Here is an 18,839-nt window from a genome sequence, read left to right on the forward strand (position 1 = left end):
ACCCCCACAAACGTCACTTCCGGTCACTCGCTAGCGGGTGCGGCTAGGCCCCGGCGGAAGTAGGATCTGGCGTAGTTCCGCTTCCGGGGGAGGAGGGTGTCAGCCGCCGCCGCCGGAGCTGCTGCCGCCGCGTCCCGTCCCGTCGCCATGTCGGTGCCCAGCGCCCTCATGAAGCAACCGCCGATCCAGTCCACGGCGGGCGCCGTGCCCGTCCGCAACGAAAAGGGTGAGCGGGGGGGCGGGGGCGTCCGAGCTCGGGCCCGGCCCGGGGCCGCGGCGCGGCGCGGGCCCCGGTGACGGCCGGTCCGCCCGCAGGCGAGCTCTCCATGGAGAAGGTGAAGGTGAAGCGGTATGTGTCGGGGAAGCGGCCCGACTATGCGCCCATGGAGTCCTCGGAGGAGGAGGACGAGGAGTTCCAGTTCATCAAGAAGGCCAAGGAGCAGGAGGTGGAGCCCGAGGAGCAGGAGGAGGAACTCGCCAACGACCCGCGGCTGCGGCGCCTCCAGAACCGCATCAGCGAGGATGTGGAGGAGCGGTGAGCAGCGCCTCTCCCTCCGCAGGCRGCCCAGCCCCGCGGCGCCGGGCAGGTGCTGGGCATGCTCTCCAGCCCTTGCAGGAACCGTCTCTAACTCCAGCCAATCCTGTTGGTGCTGGATTGTGCCTCAGGCCATTGCTGTGCCSTGAACATGCCCTAAAGACAAGGGTAACAGCAGCCCAGGGCATAGTCCCAAATTCAGGCATARCTGAGGGGAACAGCAGGTCCTGAAATAAAAATTAACACTGTGACACCCCTCCATACTAGTGGGAAGATAGTTTCATCTGAATCATATTCAAGGCAGAGAGTAACCAACAAGTAAACAAGTGCTGTGTTTACCTTCCCCCCCATGGAGGAACTTCAGTGCTAATAAAGGGGAGGCTTCCCACAGGAAGCTTAGTTTTTACTAAAAACACAGTAAAAGCCAATGCCTGAGTGTTCTAGCCTTTTAGGAAAGAACATGCTGTTTTACCCCCAAACTCAGCAGTTCCAGTTTTTACTATAGTTTCATTAAGAACAATTTACAAATAGCCATCTTTCTGCAGTCTCTTTACATTCAGAGTGCTGTAGTTCAACTAGGGTCTATTACAGGCTGGCCAGACACCGTAAAATTGTGGAGCCTGAAGTGGTTGGAGACAGTGATTCTGAGGTGGAGGGAGAAGCCTGGCGGCTTGAACGTGAAGACACCAGCGAAGAGGAAGAGGAAGAGATTGATGACGAGGTATGCTTGCAGAGCTGAACAGATTTGGCTTTAGAAAATGCCTGAATGACACAGGTTGGAATAGCCTTTTCCACTGAAACTGGGAAGCTTCAGGCTTGGGGGTCACCAATCCTGGGCATGACTTACCTCTGGGGTGACCTGCCTCTTGCTGTGAGGTGGGACACTGGGTGAGGCAGCTCTGCACCCTGAGGGATGGGCACATCTTGTTACAAGGAAGTTCCAGACAYGTTACTTTTGTCGCAAAAGATCTGAAAGCAACTGGCTTCCTGCCTGAGGCAGAAAGTCCGCAGGGAAGGAAGCAGTAGCACGGCTGGTCCACTGACTCCTGTGTTTGACGTCTCCATTAGGAGATCGAGCGCCGCCGTGGGATGATGCGCCAGCGAGCRCAGGAGAGGAAAACCGAGGAAATGGAGGTGATGGAGCTGGAAGATGAGGGTAGATCTGGAGAAGAGTCCGAGTCAGAGTCAGAGTACGAGGAGTACACAGACAGCGAGGATGAAATGGAGCCACGTCTCAAACCTGTCTTCATCCGCAAGTAGGTGACGTGGCTGCACGAGTCAGTCCTGCGTGAGGACGCAGGAGTCGGCAGCTCAGTGCCAAGCAGAGCATCTCTGCTGTGATCTCGCTTCTTAAAACAAGGCGGTAGCACTGCCTGCCTGTCAAGGGGATGTGACAGCTACCAGCCTGGCAGGGCACGGCTGAGGAGTAACAGGTGATCGCAGAGCAGGCTCTCGTAGCTGTGTCAGGTCACCATGCAGCACCAGCTGGTGGGTTTGGTCTCAGCAGGGTACTGCTAGGGTGTTGGGGAAGTGCTGTACAAAGAGCAGGGAAACTTGCAGAGGGCAGCATGACACAGCAGGTACCTTGCACTGTCATCTCTCTACACATGCCTGTAGCTACCGGGGGATTAGGCAAGGCTGCCCTGGCTTAGGCAGCAGCAGGAAGGGGAGAGCCCTGCGACTTGGTCCTTATTTGGAGAGAGTAAGGGCTAAGGGTCACTGCAGAGTGGGAGCAGGACAAGTGTGCGAAGGAYTGATTAGCTGCAATGGCTCACAATGAAAAGTTGAAGGCTTTTGTCATTGCTGTCTACAGGAAGGACCGGATCACAGTTCAGGAGCGAGAAGCAGAAGCCTTGAAGCAGAAGGAGCTGGAGCAGGAGGCGAAGAGACTAGCAGAAGAGAGGCGCAAGTACACACTTAAGGTACGGAGGGGCTGGCTGGGAGTGGCACAGGGAGGGTTGGCACTGCAACAAGCTTACTTCTGCCTGTGCTGCAGATTGTAGAAGAAGAAGCAAAGAAGGAACTGGARGAGAACAAGCGCTCGCTGGCCGCACTGGATGCGCTTGATACAGACGATGAGAATGATGAGGAGGAGTATGAGGCCTGGAAAGTACGTGAGCTGAAGCGAATCAAACGGGATCGCGAAGAACGAGAAGCGTAAGTATTGTTTCTGCTTAGATCTRTGGCTGAACATCAGCAGGGCCAGGCCGTGCACCCTGCAGGCCAACTAACAATTGAGGCTTCGCTTCCTTTTGACAGTATATTCTTACCTAGACAAAGTGTCCAAAACCCCTCCTGTCCACCCTCAGGGTGGCCTTGCTCCACTGTGGAGTCAGTAAACGTGATCCCTTAAAAAGGCTTCCTGTAAAAGCAGTTTTCCCAAGAAGATGCTGTGGGGATGCAGATTCTGATGGGTTTTTCTCCCGCCCAGCATGGAGAAGGAGAAGGCAGAGATTGAGCGAATGCGGAACCTGACGGAGGAGGAGCGCCGCGCTGAGCTTCGGGCCAATGGCAAGGTCATCACCAACAAGGCAGTGAAGGGCAAATACAAGTTCCTGCAGAAGTACTACCATCGTGGTGCCTTCTTCATGGTGAGTGATGCTATGGGGCTATGGTAAGACRTGCAGGTAGTTCCATATGGGGCCAGTATGTGCTGACTCAAAGCTCATGAGGTTGAGCTTTCCCAGTTGAGATAGTTCAGAAGCAGCAGAGCTGTTCTCCCGATGCTGTTTGAGCTAATAAATCTGTCAGAAACAAACTAGCTCTGCACTAGCTACTGATCAGGCTTAGGCTCTGGAAAAGTGGCCTGAGAAGGCCTAAGAGCCACTGCAAGAGGTAGCCCTGGGGTGCAGATCTCGTGTTCCCCCACCTTCCTGCAGTAGGTTAAGTAAGACTACAAGTACTGTGGCAGTCCCCAGCAAAGCAATGATACAGGTTTGCGGTGGCTCTTCTCACTGCAGTCGGCTGCTAGGGCTTGCTGGACACAAGCTGAGCAGGTGTGTGTTCTTCCTCCCGCAGGATGAAGATGAGGAAGTGTACAAAAGGGACTTCAGCGCCCCTACTCTGGAGGACCACTTCAACAAGACTATTCTGCCCAAAGTCATGCAGGTGGGTGTGTGGGCAGGAGCAGGAAAGTGCCTGTCTGCAGCTGCAGGGCGGAGGGGGCGGTTCCCCAGCTGGGGCAGGAGGCTTCCTGCACTTGGTGGAGAAGGGGAGTGGTACAAAAGTCTCTGCGTCTTATTTGAACGGCCGCTCATAAGATTTTCTGCTCCGCAGGTCAAGAACTTTGGGCGCTCTGGGCGAACAAAGTACACGCACTTGGTGGACCAGGACACGACTTCATTCGATTCTGCGTGGGGTCAGGAGAGTGCGCAGAACACCAAGTTCTTCAAACAGAAGGCAGCAGGTGTACGGGATGTCTTTGAGCGACCATCAGCTAAGAAGCGAAAAACCACCTAAGGGAGTGTGCAGGACAGTGTCACGTGGCTGACTACAGGGCAGAAGGCACTTGTCTGCCAGCTACCTGAAAGCAGGGGCAGGACAGAAGAGATAGTACTGTGCTGCCAGGACCTGTCCTGAGCAGCTGTTCCTGTCTGTGCTCCTGCACTGAGCCTCACCCTCCACTTGGTGGCAGGATTCATTCCCAGGGCTGCAGAGACTCAGCAGACTCATGACCTGAATCTTTTGTGGAGGAAGACAGTCGATCTGTGCTGACCAGGCCCACGGCCCTGTCACCTTTCCACCAGCAGCAACGCCTAGACAGCTGATAGAGCCTGTGCAGGAGCATAGCAACTCACCCTGCTCCCAACACTCGTTCCTTTCAGAGTAATTAACAGACTTTACACTCATCTGTTCCAAAGTGTCTCCCCATTGCTCGTCTTTCCCCTCCAGTTGTCAAGCTGGGCCCTTTTCTGGTTTGGAACAGCTGTGACACTGTCCCCTCACTCTGTTTCTGCAGGGCTTTGCTTTTCTACCTGTGCAGTGGGGTGGGACAGGATAGTTTTGAATAAAGCAAGTGTTTTCTTACAATTCCTGGTGGTGTCTTTGTAGAGGGCTGCCAGGAACTTGGCTGTCCTGTTCAGTGCTTCGTGCTTTGGGCAACAACCAGGGCTCAGGACCATGACTGCATCCAGCACAAGCTAAACCAAGGGCAGCCTGGTGTAGCGCAGGAGATGCTGGCCCAGGCAGAGTGGGCAGTAGATGCCCGTTACATCGTGGTTCCCTGCTGTTTCCTTACCTTCCTGCAGAGGGTGGTCAAGAGGCTGCTGCGGAGCAGCTTCCCCGGCTCATGCTCATCTTCCTCTGGGGACAGGAAATGCAGGTTTCCCGCAGTAAGTTGCTGGGCACACCACAGCTCTTGGGGTGACACTAAGGGAACTCCCCTGGTTTGAGTACTGACTGCTCTCATGGGTCAGCTGCTAACAGACRCTGGGGCGGGGGGGCAAAGGGTTGGGCCGGCTTCCAACCAGTGCGCACCYTGGGGCTGGTGAGCCTAGCGCTTGGGACACCAGCTCTGGGCTTGAGTTACACCTGGATTCACACAAAGGAGGGAACAGCAGCAATGCCGTGTTTCTCTCTCATGCAGCTACACTCCTGCTAGTACAGCAAACAAAAAATAAACCGACAGGAACCATTAGCCTCCAGGGAGGCTTGCTGAGCTTAGGAACAAAAGGACYGGTACAGCAGAAGCCTGTGACACTTCACAAGGGGGTGTGAGATTGAAACCACAAAGAGAAGATTCGTACCAGCATTCAGGTGGGGTCAGCTTATCCTCAAGAAGCGTGAGCAGCTGCTACCCGGTTACAGAGTGTCCCTCAGGCGTTACGGCCCAATGCTGGAACCTCTTCCGGATGTGCCGCAGCCTGGGGCCCAGTGCCAGCACCACAGGCATCACCAGGATCCGCCAAGCGGGGAGCGAGGGCTCAGCTCCGCACGAACTACAGTCACGTCTCACTCCAGCTGGTGCCTTTATTCAATAATTTAACACACGCAGTCCRCAGCTGACACCGCACTGGGCGAGGGGCAGCTGGGGCAAGGCCGTGCCCGGGGAGGCAGCGGCAGATGCACGCGGCGCAATCCCAGGAGGACGGGCTCAGTTTCAGTTGGTGAGAGTGATGAGAGCCTCCACCACGTCCCCCATGTGCTCCCGGAGGCTGCGCTCTGCAGCTGCCCTTGAAATCTCCATCTCGTTCATCTACAGGGAAACAACAGAGCTCAGCACAACAGACAGCCAGCATTGCCGGCTGGGCCCTGCAAGGTGTCAGTAGCAGCAGGAGCTGCCCAGATGCTGCCCCAGCCTTGTCCAGCACCACCACCAGCAGATAAGTATTTGCCAGCCACATCTTTCAGGATAGTGTTTCAGTGACAAGACACTGACTGCTCGCAAGGTTTGGGGCATGCCACCACCTGATCAGCTTCCTGCCTGTACTTACAATCAGCTCCAGGTCTTCTTTCTTGATGGTGACTTTTGCTAGTTCCTTCTCTCTAAAATAAGGGATAGAAAAACCCACCAATAAGCGGCATGTTTCCAGATCTTGTTACCACTCTTGCACACTCATTTACTTATGACTGGGGAGACCAGAAATGCCTTGCAAAAACAGTGGTGCGCTTCAGGAGAAGGCTCAACTCCTCTCAGGATACACCTGACTTCCTAAGGGAAATCTAGCTGCATACTTGCCACCTCATAAGGTGGCAATGTAACTACTGAGAAGCTGGAGGTCCCAGTCCTGTGTGGGCAGTCTCCACGCTTCTGTTCAGACACGAGAATACAACCGCTAGTACAAGTGTAGCGCATGGGACAGATGCAAGAGCAAAGGCTGCAAGACAAGTACATACAAGATTCCCCCCACAGCCCCAAATAAACAGTGAAGAAGTGCCATTACCTTTCCTGTTTTGCCTTCTGTTCCCTGGACCTCCGGTCTCCGATCACTGACATGGCCTAGCAAAACGAGCAGAGTCACCTCAGCGCACAGCACCAGGCAGGTTAACACCGCGCCTCCACGGAAGCGGGCACTGGAGGATCCCGAGCGGGGCCGCGCCAGGGGAAAGCCTCCGCCTGCCCCCGGCAGGGCGCCCCGAAGGCGCCGCCCGGCCCGGCCCCGCACCGTCTCCAGGTTGGAGCTCTGGATCTCCTTCTCCTCCGCGTAGTCCGTGACGCGCTCCAGGTCCGCCGCGCCGCTGTCATGCTTCCGCGGCTTCTCGGCCGCGCGCCCGCCCGCCCCGTCGCCGCCGCTCCCGGAGCCGTTGGGCTCCGTCTCCAGCTCCAGCTCCACATCTCCCTCCGCCGCCATCACGCCGCCGGCGCCGCGCTTCCGCTTCCGGTCACGCGCAGCCGCCACCGGAACCAGCGAGAGGCGGCGCCTGCGCGGCGCAGAGGAGGATGGGGCGGGGCGGGGCCGCCCGCGAGCCCGCCCCCTCCCCGCGCGGCGTGGGCCGTGCTGGGGCCGCGGGGCCTCGTCCCCGCCGTGACGGGCGGCTCTGTGGGGCCCCGGTCCCCCCCTTGGGCCCCTCCCCGGCCGCGGGGCCCCGTCCCCGGCTGCAGGCCCCGGCCGGGGGGCCCCTCCCCGGCTGGGGGGCCCTGTCCCCGCCTTGGGCCCCTCCCCGGCCGCGGGGCCCCGTCCCCGGCTGAAGTCCCGGCCGGGGGGCCCCGTCCCCGCCTTGGGGCCCCTCCCTGGCCGCGGGGCCCCGTCCCCGGCTGCAGGCCCCGTCCCCCACGGCATCCTGCGGATGCCCCTGCCAGGGTGCCCAGGCGGGCGCCTCCCGTTCGGCTCCGGGCTGGGCCCTCTGCACCCCTGGGCTGTGCCCACCCCCAGTTTGACAATGGGGGGAAGATGAGGTGCAAACAGCTCCGTGGTGCCGGCCCTGCCGCTGCTCCCGGCCCTGCCTGCAGCGTCCCCTCTCTGTCCTGGCTCTGCCCATGCCGAAGCCCCGTATGGCAGTTGCCTCCCTGGGCGCTAAGCCGGGTAAGAGGGTTAAGGAGCCTGATTTGGCTCCTGGCATAATCACGTTCRATTGAAGGACAGGATTTTCCTGGCGGTGGTGGAGGGTCACCACTGAGGCCTAATTGGCTTCCCCGTGGGATAAACTTTCCTGCGGAGATGCCCCAGGCCGTGCCCGCCAGATGGGGACATCGCTGCCACGTGCTGCCGGGAGCTGCCTGCGCCCAGCCAGTGCCTCCCCCATACCTGGCCCTGCTCTGGGAGCCATGTGGGTTTTCCAGCTGGGATCACCRCTTGCCCTCTCAGCACAGCCCGTCCAGCAGCGCGCAGCGAGCGGCCCAGCCTCRTGTTCCCAGGGAAGCTCAGGCACTGGGGACAGGGTTCCTGGCCCCCTCGCGGCTCCCGTGGGGCCGGTCCCTGTGGCCACCCAACACGTGCCACTCGAGCGCCTCCRGCCCGCTCTATCCCCAGCTGGCTCCTTCAGCTGGCTCCTCGCGGAGAGGGAGCTGTCCTCACCCCTGAGCGCCTGCGCGAGGACTCCCCACGACCTGCTCCAGAGCCTCCCGACGCCTTCCAGACGTGCCTCTGGCCTCCAGTTCCTTCTGCAGCTCATCTCCAGCTCCTGAAACGCTCTGATGCCCCATGCAAGGAGCCGCTGGGAGCAGCAGGCAGCCAGCGCAGCGCTGTGCTCCCACTGGCCCCATCGACCCGGCCCTCAGCGCTGGCGTGGCAGGACGCTGCATCTGGGCTGACCCGCTCAGGTGCCGGGGTGCAGGGCCTCGCAGCTGGGGACCCTCGCCACTGCCRCTTCTGCTGCCGGCCAGCCCTGCTGCAGCGTCCAGTTTCCCCTCCAGCAGTGCGGGTTGGCACCAGGGCCTCCGCAGCCACGCTTGCCCCGCAGAGGCCGAGCGCCTGCCCTGTCCGACAGCAGCCTGGGCTGGTCCTGGCCGTCCGTGCCGGCRCGGCCTAGCCTGCTCCCACCAAGCTGCCCACTGCTCTCCAGCTGAGCCGGGTGCTGGGGGCTGAGTGCCGAGGCCTCATCCTTCCTGCGGGATCGGGGTCCAGGGCAGGGTGCTGTGGGGGGGTCCCTGGCACCCTGGGCGCGTCCCCGCTCCTGGCCACATGCCCCGGTGACGGCTCCCGGAGGCGACGCAGGCAGATGGCAGGGCGGGACGAGCCGGCAATCCCCCTAATCCCATGAGGGYGCCAGGGGCCGAGCCGGGCCGGGCCATGGCGGGCACTCGGGCACGCAGCCGCCTCCTGCACTCGCTCCTCTGCCAGGTGGGACCAGGCCCCTGCTGGGGCAGGGAAGGGGAAGGGGAGTCGGGCCAGGGTGTGGGGGGCCTCCCCTGACTGTGCGCCCCACAGCTGTGCTGCAGCTGCAGCCCCTGCCGCGGGCTCCGCGTCTCCACGGGCACCCGCCTCCTCTACACGCTCCTCCACGTCCTCGCCTCCGCCGTGTGCTGCCTCACGCTGTCCCGCACCGTGGCCCAGGCCGTCCGGGAGAAGGTGGAACTGGGGGCTGGGGTCCTGGAGGTCCCAGGGGTCCTGGGGTACCATGCGCACTGGGGATCCTAGGGGTGTGAGACATCCCAGGGCATAAACACTCCCGGGGTCCCAGGGCTCTGGGGGTGCGGGGGATGCTGAGGGCATGAGGGGTCCCAGGTGCCCTGGGAGTGCAAGGGGTGCTGGGGCTGCCAGGCATCCCGGGGTGCTGGAGTCCTGGGATACTGGGATTGGCAGGTGTACCAGGGGTACAGGGATGCCAGAATTACCAGGGATCCCACTGGAGGCGCTGGGCATCCCAGGAGTAAGAGGGTGCCAGGGCTCCTGCGGGTCCTGGAGATGCTGGGGGCGCTGGAAAGGCCAGGTACCCGCGGCACTGGGGTGCTGGGAGCAGACACACCGCCAGCCCCGTCCCGCCGTGCCCGCAGGTGCCCTTCTCCACGGTGCTGTGCGAGCACCTGGCCGGCGGCGCCGACTGCGAGCGCCTGGTGGGCTCCTCGGCTGTGTACCGGGTCTGCTTCGGCACCGCCTGCTTCCACCTGGTGCAGGCCGCCCTGCTCCTCAACGTGCGCTCCAGCACGGACTGCCGCGCGCAGCTGCACAACGGGTACCGCCGGGGCCGGGGCCGGGCCACACCGGGCTGCCAGGGCTGCAGCGCGGCCATGCTGATGCCTCCCCTGTCGCTGCCACCCCACAGGTTCTGGCTGCCGAAGGTGCTGGTGCTGGCAGGGCTCTGCACCACCAGCTTCTTCATCCCCGAAGACAACTTCATCCAAGGTGCGTCCGTCCCGCCTCCCCAGCCCTTGGCGGGCGCCCTGGCCCCCATGTGGCCCCATGGCCCAGAGCTGGCCCCCCCCCCCCCCCCACAGCTCCCTGCTCTCCCGCAGCCTGGCACTATGTGGGCGTCTGCGGGGGCTTTGCCTTCATCCTGGTGCAGCTGGTGCTCATCACCGCCTTCGCGCACACCTGGAACAAGAACTGGTGAGTGCCGGCGCCAGCGGCGCCACGGGGCCTCGTGCCCGGCTCACCCTGCTCTCCCGGCAGGCTCACGGGCGCTGCGCAGGACAAGCGTTGGTACCTGGCCGTGCTGCTGGCCACAGCCGCCTTCTACACCCTYGCCTCCACGGCCTTCTCCTTCCTCTACAAGTACTACACCCACCCGGCCGCCTGCCGCCTCAACAGTGCCCTGCTCACCATCAATGGCAGCCTCTGCGGCATCATGTCCTTCGTCTCCATCACACCGTGTGTGCGGCTCAGTAAGTGCTGCATGGCATGGTGTGGCATGGCATGGCACGGCACGGCACGGCATGGCATGGCAGGCCATGGTGCAGTACAGCATGGCACAGCATGGCACAGCATGGCATGACATGGCAAGGCATTGCATGGCAGGCCATGGTGCAGCATGGCATGGCAGTGTGGCATGGTGCCACACAGCATGGCACAGCACAGCACACCAGAGCCCCGGTCATGCCATGCTGTGGGGCTGGCTGCCTCCTGGTACCAACACGCAGGTGCCTGAGGAGGGCTCAGCCCAGGGCTCCTGCTGGCCCCATCCCAGGCCCCGTGCAGGGCTGCCAGCAGGGAGCCACGGGAACGGGTCTGTCTGCTGGCATGTGGGCTGCGGCGAGGCCTGGCCCCCTCCTTGCAGAGCAGCCGCGGTCGGGGCTGCTGCAGGCCTCCATCATCAGCTGCTACGTGATGTACCTCACTTTCTCCGCGCTGTCCAGCCGCCCCCCGGAGAGAGGTGAGCGCTGGGGCCTGCGGCAGGGACCGCTCCCGCCGGGGCCGGCCCCTTCTCAACCCTGCATCTTGCAGTGCTCTACCAGGGCCAGAACCTCACCGTCTGCTTCCCCGGCGTCCGGCAGGATGAGCTGCAGGCGGAGGACACCACCGTCGCCATCCTGGGGGCTGCCATCATGTACGCCTGCGTGCTCTTCGCATGGTGCGTGAGCCTCAGGGCGCGGGGCTGCGGTACAGGCGGCAGCATGCTGGCACGGCTCGGCCCTGGCATGGCTTGGGCCCCAGCACAGCTCGGCCCCAGCACGGCTTGAGCCACAGCACAGCTCAGGTCCAGCACAGCTCGGCCCCAGCACGGCTTGAGCCACAGCACAGCTCAGGTCCAGCACAGCTCGGGTCCAGCACAGCTCGACCCTGGCGCAACTCAGCCCTGGCACGGCTTGGCCCTGGCACAGCTCAGCCCCTCCCTGTCCCACACGGCTTGGTCCTGGCACAGCCTGGCCCCTCTGGCGCAGCTCGRGTCTGGCATGGCTTGGGTCTGGCACGGCTCGGCCCTGGCACGGCTCAGCCCGGGAGGCGCTGGGGTCCACATAGCATCCCTGGGCTGGGCTCAGCGAGGATCCCGCTGTGCCAATCCTGAAGCAGGGCCGTGGGCGGTGGGGGCCGGGTTCGGGCTGCCGGGCGCCTTGTGTCACTGCTTCCTCCTCTGTCCTGGGCRCAGCAACGAAGCCTCCTACCTCGCTGAGGTGTTTGGGCCCCTCTGGATGGTCAAGGTCTACAGCTTCGAGTTCAAAGTGAGTGTGCCACTGCCCCGCAGAGCTCCCCCCGCCACCGCTGCCCCTCCTCAGCTCCCAGCCCTCCCGGGGAGGCTCCCGGAGCCAGGGCTGGGGTGGCAGCAGGCTCCTMCACAAATGCAGAGCTTTCCCATGCCGCATCCCCGCCGGTACCGGTCCCCAGCACCAGCCCAGCCCTGGTGGGTGGTGGGCGGCTCTGCCCACATTCCCCCACRCTGTCGCAGACTCACCGCTCTGAATCGCTTTGCAGAAACCCTCCTGCTGCTTCTGCTGCCCGGAGAAGATGGAGGAGGAGCTGCGAGGTGGGTGCAGGGGCAGCGGGTGCTTGCGGCCTGGGTGGCATGGGGCTGCCCTAACCCCGCTCCCCAGGGACCGAGCAGACGTGCGAGCATGCAGAGGAGCCCACCGGGGCACCGTGCGTCATCCAGGATGAGCGGGACCGGGTCGTCTACAGCTACTCAGCCTTCCACTTCATTTTCTTCCTCGCCTCCCTCTACGTCATGATGACCCTCACCAACTGGTTCAGGTAGGGCCAGCTCTGCCAGCCCGCCCTCACTGCGCTCGCCTTTGCTGGTGTGCACGCAGGTGCCCTGGGCGCAAGGCACCCAGCCGGCTCCAGTGTGCAGGGGGAAGAAGAGCTGAGCACTGCAACAGGGTGGGTGCTGCAGCAGGTTGGGTGCTGCAGCAGCGGGGCGGGTGCTGCATCCGGGAGCTCCGCATCCACAGTGGGTGGATGTACCCAGAGTCACTCAGTGACCCAGTGGCTGCAGCCGCCCCCGGGAGCCCCCCCCGTTCCTGCCTCCCTCTGGCACCCTGATGCCTGCCCTCTCCCCACCAGCTACGAGGATGCGGTGCTGGAGACCACCTTCACGCACGGCAGCTGGTCGACCTTCTGGGTGAAGGTGGCCTCGTGCTGGGCCTGCGTCCTGCTCTACCTGTGGCTGCTGTTGAGCCCCCTGTGCCTCCCGGGCTCACCCCAGCGCCGGCGCAGCAGCCCGCCCGTGCGTGTGCTGCGGCGGCGACGTGCCTCGCAGCGTGTCAGCATCTCCGCGTAGCCCCTGTGGGGACGGGCTGCACCTGGCCCCACATGGCAGCAGCCGGGGCTGGTCCTCGCTGCAACCTAGGGCTGCGTCCCRGCCCTGCGTGACTGACCATCCTCGGGAAAGGCAGCAGCCAGGAGCCTCCGCACCGGAGCTGAGAGCCAGGCACTCCACTSCACTGCTGCCAGGGAGGTGGCTCTGACACAGAGCCGGAGCCCCTAGCGCAGCAGTTCGAGCCCAGCCCGGACRATGGAGCTCGGCCGCAGCCACCGCGCTCCAATCCCCGTCCGCTCCCGGAGGCAGCTCCTGCCGGCGCCAGCTGCATCGCTGCTGCCCGGGCCCAGGGCCCGTCYGGGGAGCAGGCTCTGCCCAGCTGCAGCGCCACATCCACCTGGCCCTGCATTCGCTGTAAATAGTTCCTCAAATACATTTTTATATGAAGCTCTGAGTTGACCTGTGTCATGCACCTGTCTGTGCTTGCAGCAGCCATAGGGCTGGGAGCGGAGGGTGCCAGCAGYGCCCCAGCCCCAGCCAGTGCAGCTACCTCGGCCTAGGTGGCTTTGGGGAGATGGGGACAAGCAGCCGGGAGGGCTGCAGCAGCCAGGAGGGCGGCCTGGCGAGAGGCTGCTGGGTTCCAGTGCGATGTGGTCCCAGGCACACTGGTCTGAATGGCGCCCACAAGCCCAGTAGCTCACGTGCAGCCGGGCCAGCACCTTTCCACCGTGGGCAGCACCTGGGATGGGGCAGGGGGCACTGTGTGCTGCCTTGGAGGGGGCCTGCCCCACACCGGTCTCTGCAGAGCCCTGCTGCGGGGGCTGCTGCCAAGGGGCATGGCCTGGGCATGGCTCCTGCCAGGCACGGGGAGGTGGTGCAGAGCCCCAGGGCTGGTAGCGTACTGCATCGCATCTGGCATGCAGCAGCAGGGTGTTCTTGAGCCTGGTGGCACCTGGGCACTGCAGAGGATGGAGAAGAGGGCCTGAACATGAGCACCAAGGCGACCAGCCCCCACGGTCTTGCCCCAGCCCATGGCTAGCACCAGCACCAAAGCCCTGYGCCAGCACCATGGCTGGTCCCTCCCAGGGACTGCGGTTGTGCCACGCTGGGCATGCTGCACCCCTCCAGACAGAGCAGCCCACCTGCAACCCCCAGGGACTACGATGAGCAGCGCAGCCGCGGCACCGCTCACCCGGAGGATGCAGCACAGGAGAAGAGGGGCTCGGCGGCAGCGGAGTCAGGCTGCGCGGCGGGGCCCGGGCGGTACCGGCCCGCCGCAGGAATGCGGCCGCCCCGCCCACCCCGCCCGCAGAGCAAACACGGCCGGGGCGGCACCGGCGGGGCCCGGCGGCTCCGCGGGGCTCCGGCCCGGCCCCGCGCCCAGAGCCCTCGGGGCGGCTGCAAGGCCGGGGGTCCCGCCGGGGGGTCCCGCCCGGCCCCGCGCTCAGTGGCCCGGCAGTCCGTGTCCCTGGAGGCGGTGAGTGCGGGACCCCCGGGCCGGACGGGGCCACCCCGACGCAGGGCTCCCGGCGGAGCTGGGGGCGGCCCCGACGTGGGGCTCCCGCAGCTCCACCGAGAGCGGCAGAGGCGGCTCCTGCCGGCACCGGGCGCGGAGGTGCCGTGAGGCTGCGGCTCTGACCCTCTCCCCACCGCAGGACATGCAGGGACGGAGGCAGGGCTCCAGCGACGGCACTGTGCAGCTGTGGCACCAGCTCGGGGATCTCTCTCAGGTGGAGTGCGGGGACAGGGCTGTGCTGGGGTCCCAGAGATAGGACCCACATCTCACCAGGGTGCATGGCAGGTGCGGGCAGCACCCTCGAGCACCGGGCTGTGTGGGTGAGACCCCGCAACAAGCTCCCCTGTCACCTGTCCAGGAGAATGAGCAGCTGCGTTTCACCCTGCATGAGGCAGAGAGCAGCATCTCCCAGCTGCAGGCAGAGCTGGAGCAGCTGCGAAGGGACCTCTCCGACCAGGCCAAGCAGCAGAACAGGTGATCTTTGGCGGTAAGGGGGTAACAAGGCTGTTCCCAGCCCGGGAGGCTCTGCCTGCACATCACCACGCGTGCCCAGCCGTGTGGAGGCCCCCGGCAGGCAGGGCTGTGCCAGACCTCAGTCTTGGCAGACTCTTCCCTGTGCCTGGGGGCAGGGCCAGGTCCAGGCCAGGAAACGCTGCCCTGCTCAGTCAACTCTTGATCACCAGCAGCCAGGGAATCCTGGGTGCAGCTGCTGGGATGTTCCTCCATGCCTCTTGTTGACATCCTCTGTGACCCTGGGTGTCCTTGGGGGTTCTGGAGGTGGCAACACCTCTCCCACCCCCAGAATGGCCTGCTGGGCTCAGGCTGGCAATTCCTGCTCAGTCCCTGTGCCAGCTATTGGGGCAGATCCAGCCCTGCAGCAAGGAATTTGTCTCTGCAGAGAGCAGCTGACGCTGAGGGAAATGGTGGAGGAGAACCTGGCCTTCACGAGCTGCATCAGGATGCTGCAGTACGTACAGGCCCAGCTGGGCAGTGCTGGCATGGGACAGCTGCAGGCGACAGGCTGGGATACACCTGCCTGGGTGCCACTGCCACGAGTTCAACCGTTATCTGGGCTGCTGGGTCTAACATTGCTCTCACTTGACAGGGCAACTAACAGGAGCCTGTACGAGAGCAACAACCGCCTGCGCTCAGCGCTGCTGTTTGGCTTGGACAGCAGCCCAAGAGAGGTGAGCCTCAACCTCTGCAGAGCCAGAGCTGGYAACTGAGTGCCAGCACTGGGCGTGCAGGGACGCTGGGTGCACAGGGATGCAGGACAGCGGCCACGTTTGCAGGGGGTTCGGGCCACCCTTGCTTGCTCTGCCTGCACCCCCAGGGCCATGGGTGCTGCTAGTGGGACTTGTGCAGGCCCCTGGAGCTGGGGATGCCCCAGGCCTGCTGGGCTCCTGCTGCTCCCCAGCCTGCGCCGGGAGCAGAAGAGCCGTGGGGCACCACGGTGCTGAGCATCTTGTTCCCTTGCAGTCGTCACCTCCYGCTCCGCAGCGCTGCCCCCTCGCTGCCCCCTCGCATGGCCTGCTGGAAGGCACCTACAGCAGGTGAGTGAGTGTGTCCATGACCAGGCTGTCCACTGGCGCCACTCCCTGACCGCTGCCTCCGGCACAGGTGCCCATGGGCCTCCTCGCACAGCCCGCTCCCTGCTGCGGCCTCCTGTGCAGGCAGAGACACAAGTCGCAGCAGTCCCAGCCTCGGGCAGTGGCAGAGCTCGGCCTCCAGCACAGACACRGCCTCACCGCTCAGCGATGCCGGGAGCGAGAGCTCGGAGGATATGTCTCCTTCCAGCCCACACTCRGACATGGAGGTGACAAATTTGCCCAGGGCCTGGCACCTGGACTAGGAAGGGATGCGAGTCTGCTCACCTGCAGCTAGTGTAGACCAGCAGTGGGGCCAGGGCTGCCCAGGTGCCCCACACCCTGCCCATCGGCTCAGGCCCCCCAACATCTGTCACTCAGCAGGCACTCACCCCCCAGCCAGGGGAGGCAGAGGAAACCTGCCACCCTGCAAAGCACTTCAGCAAGAGAAAGCTTCCTGCCTTCACACCAGAGGTAACCAGCAATGCCCCGAGTGGGCACAAATAACCTGGATGGGGAGAAAAGCACAGGCTGGGCAGAGCACGTGCCACCCAGGCACAGCCRCATTCCGAGCTCTCCTGCTGTTTATTCCCATCAGGCACCAGAAACCACAGAGGAACCTGCAGCTCCTTGTCCCATTTACCGTCTGGTGTTGGCTGGAGATGGTGGTGCTGGGAAGTCCAGCTTCCTGCTACGTCTCTGTAGAAATGAATTCCAAGGAGACATCCCCACCACACTAGGTACTGAGGACGAACGTGGAGAGGCAGGGGAGCAGGGGAACACACATGACTCTCTTTCTCTCAGGGGTGGACTTCCAAGTGAAGCAGCTGCTGGTGGATGGGGAGCAAATCACATTACAGATCTGGGACACAGCTGGGCAGGAGAGGTGAGATGGGCCAAGGTTCCTGCCACTGAGCTGAGCCAGCAAGTGCTCTTTCCACAGCTTCAGGCAGGCCAGCAGGGCTGCCAAGGTCACTGCGCAGGCACAGCTGTCCTCTGCTGCAGAGGAGCCCTTGGTACAAGCCTGGGAATGCAGAGCCAGGCGCAGCCCCCGCAGGCACACCAGAGCGCCCGGCCCCACAGCACTAACATGCTTCCCGGCACCAGATTCCGGAGTATTGCCAAGTCCTACTTCCGCAAAGCCCATGGCGTGCTGCTCCTCTACGACATCAGCTCCGAGAACAGCTTCCTGAACGTCCGCCAGTGGATCGAGGACATCAAGGTAGCAGGAAGGGTCTGACAAGGCCCAACCCTACTGGGTGGGGGGGGGGGAGCCTTGATGCTTCCCCAGAAAGGGCTGTGCTGTGCCCCAGACAGTCTTCAGAAAGCAGAACTAAACTAATAGCAAKTTGGACCATTTCTTAAGCAAGGTCCAAAGTCAGCCTTTGGGAGCAGTTTTAGGTTTTTTGTTTGAGGGGCTGGTGTTTGCTATATGATTTAAAACTGCACTTTTCCCCCCTGTTCCACCTGTGGGCTGGGGAGGGCTCAGCACAGCACAAGTGCAACATGAGGCAGCAGAGCTCTGCAGCTCCTGAAGGCAAGCACACCCCAGGAAAGGGCTGCACTAGCCACTGCTGTGGCTGGAGACTGATGGTCCCCACAGCGGCCTGAGTTACCCTTCCCTCCCCACAGGCCGAGGCACCTCTTCCACTCATGCTGGTTGGGAATAAGATTGACCTACGCCCCGGACTACCAGAGGCAGCAGGCATCCACACAACTCATGGAGAGAAGCTAGCCAAGGTGAGCACATGCAGCTCTGTGCCCCCAGGGTGGGCAGGGGCACCACTAACACAGACAGTTCTCCTCAGGCCTATTCTGCCCTGTTCTGTGAGACCAGCGCTAAGGATGGTACTAACGTGGTGGAGGCTGTGCTGCACTTAGCCCGGTAAGGAGCCCCCTGCCCTGCCTGCAGGGATGCAGCTCACCCAGCTGCAGGAGGGCTTGCAGTGGTCACCTGGCTCCCATCCTGCTGGAGGACAGGCAAGACCTGCGAACACTGCTGCTCTTGACCCTGCAGGGAAGTAAAGAGGGCAGCAGACCTCAGCAGAGGTGACAGCACTGGACTGGACCTGAGCATTCCTCCAAGGGCAGCTTGGAGCTGCTGCAGGACCTAATACAGCAGACAAGCAGGCTGCTGGGCTCCATGGCCTCACCACAGGCAACTACCCACTCCATCTGCTCTTATTCTACAGCACTGTCCACACAGTTGCTATGGAACAGGCAGCTCACCCTGCATCAGCTTCCAGACTAGAGATGTTTTCTCTTCTTTTGTAAGTAAACTTTCACAGCTTGTTGGCTGAAGTTACTGTCCATGTTAAAAGCAGCCAGGGAAGTGGTATCCTTGCTTTATTCAAATGGGTTTTTTACCTCTAGGCTGGGTCCCAACATCTGCCCAGTGCCTTACTGCCCTGTCCCACCCTGCCTAATGTCTCCAGGCCAGGAAACAAGCAGGATGCAAGGGAAGAGTACCTGTCTGCTGCTGCTCTAGGCATCCACTTAGCAGCATGGCCCATCACCATCCCCACCTGTGTTTTGTTCCATATCCTCCAGTGCCTGAGCTAAGATATTTCCTTTGAAAACACACGTCAACACCTCTGCCCTGTACCAAGCCAAACACAGCTGTCTGCAGTCCTCAGTAGTCTAAGATCCTCCTGCCTCCACCATGAGCCCTGTCTGCTCCCTGTCAGCACAGCCTTGTCCTGAGCCCTGTTCATCCCCATCTACTGCAGAAGCAGGCCAGCATCCATGCCCAAGCCCAGCCACCATTGCTCCCCCCCTCAGTCCCCACATGGCCTTAGTCTGGCCATCTCCACAATTTTTCCTCCTGGTTCTCACTACCAGTCTTCCTATCCCAAACAGCCCTCTCCCGGTTTTATTTTCTTGTGCTTCTAGTATGTTCCCATCCTCGYACAGCTCCCTACTTGCCAGGGCATTCGTCCCTTATTTCCCCCAGCCACCTCCTGCCTGCGATGCCCCACAGCTCAGCTATGGGGGTGACCGGGGCCCGCTGCCCCGAGGGAGCCCACCGAACACGGGGCGACGCCTGCAGAGGCCGTGCCTCGCCTCAGCACCTCTCCTCGAGGCCTCGCGGCACCGGGCCACAACGCGACACCCGCCGGGGCCGCTGGCCGCGACGCACAGCACCAGGCAGGGCCTGCAGGGCTCCACAAGCTACTTTAATAGGAGGCGGCGC

At 62.7% G+C, this 18,839-nt stretch overlaps 4 protein-coding genes across 4 annotated transcripts; 3 read left to right on the top strand and 1 right to left on the bottom strand.

The window, feature by feature from the left end:
- The first annotated feature begins 85 nt into the window (after positions 1 to 85).
- On the top strand, positions 86 to 4,564 carry MFAP1 (microfibril associated protein 1). The gene is made up of 9 exons (XM_085301550.1): positions 86 to 226; positions 316 to 535; positions 1,127 to 1,256; positions 1,604 to 1,791; positions 2,349 to 2,457; positions 2,532 to 2,692; positions 2,967 to 3,126; positions 3,554 to 3,643; positions 3,812 to 4,564. The coding sequence occupies exons 1-9, from the start codon at positions 148 to 150 to the stop codon at positions 3,992 to 3,994; spliced, it is 1,320 nt and encodes a 439-aa protein (XP_085157676.1). The 5' UTR covers positions 86 to 147; the 3' UTR covers positions 3,995 to 4,564.
- A 921-nt stretch (positions 4,565 to 5,485) lies between these two features.
- HYPK (huntingtin interacting protein K) lies at positions 5,486 to 6,864 on the bottom strand. Its single transcript, XM_085301551.1, has 4 exons — positions 6,640 to 6,864; positions 6,418 to 6,473; positions 5,968 to 6,019; positions 5,486 to 5,729 (listed from the first exon to the last, which is right to left on the bottom strand). Exons 1-4 carry the CDS (start codon positions 6,823 to 6,825, stop codon positions 5,634 to 5,636), a joined length of 390 nt encoding a protein of 129 aa, XP_085157677.1. The 5' UTR covers positions 6,826 to 6,864; the 3' UTR covers positions 5,486 to 5,633.
- A 1,839-nt stretch (positions 6,865 to 8,703) lies between these two features.
- On the top strand, positions 8,704 to 12,565 carry SERINC4 (serine incorporator 4). The gene is made up of 12 exons (XM_085301594.1): positions 8,704 to 8,754; positions 8,842 to 8,982; positions 9,408 to 9,586; positions 9,677 to 9,756; positions 9,867 to 9,960; positions 10,024 to 10,235; positions 10,628 to 10,723; positions 10,795 to 10,921; positions 11,438 to 11,510; positions 11,761 to 11,812; positions 11,880 to 12,036; positions 12,349 to 12,565. Exons 1-12 carry the CDS (start codon positions 8,704 to 8,706, stop codon positions 12,563 to 12,565), a joined length of 1,479 nt encoding a protein of 492 aa, XP_085157720.1.
- A 1,637-nt stretch (positions 12,566 to 14,202) lies between these two features.
- LOC146597779 (ras and EF-hand domain-containing protein-like) lies at positions 14,203 to 17,823 on the top strand. The gene is given in 13 exon segments (XM_085301552.1): positions 14,203 to 14,274; positions 14,419 to 14,534; positions 14,959 to 15,027; positions 15,166 to 15,247; positions 15,540 to 15,613; positions 15,681 to 15,876; positions 16,028 to 16,120; positions 16,245 to 16,386; positions 16,451 to 16,532; positions 16,754 to 16,871; positions 17,279 to 17,441; positions 17,444 to 17,531; positions 17,664 to 17,823. Coding segments are annotated over 13 exon segments (1,392 nt in total). The 3' UTR covers positions 17,761 to 17,823.
- The last annotated feature ends 1,016 nt before the right edge of the window (positions 17,824 to 18,839 follow it).

Source organism: Rhea americana, unplaced genomic scaffold (assembly GCF_003343005.1).
Source record: "Rhea americana isolate MKP2758 unplaced genomic scaffold, rheAme1 scaffold_178, whole genome shotgun sequence".
Lineage (NCBI taxonomy): Eukaryota > Metazoa > Chordata > Aves > Rheiformes > Rheidae > Rhea > Rhea americana.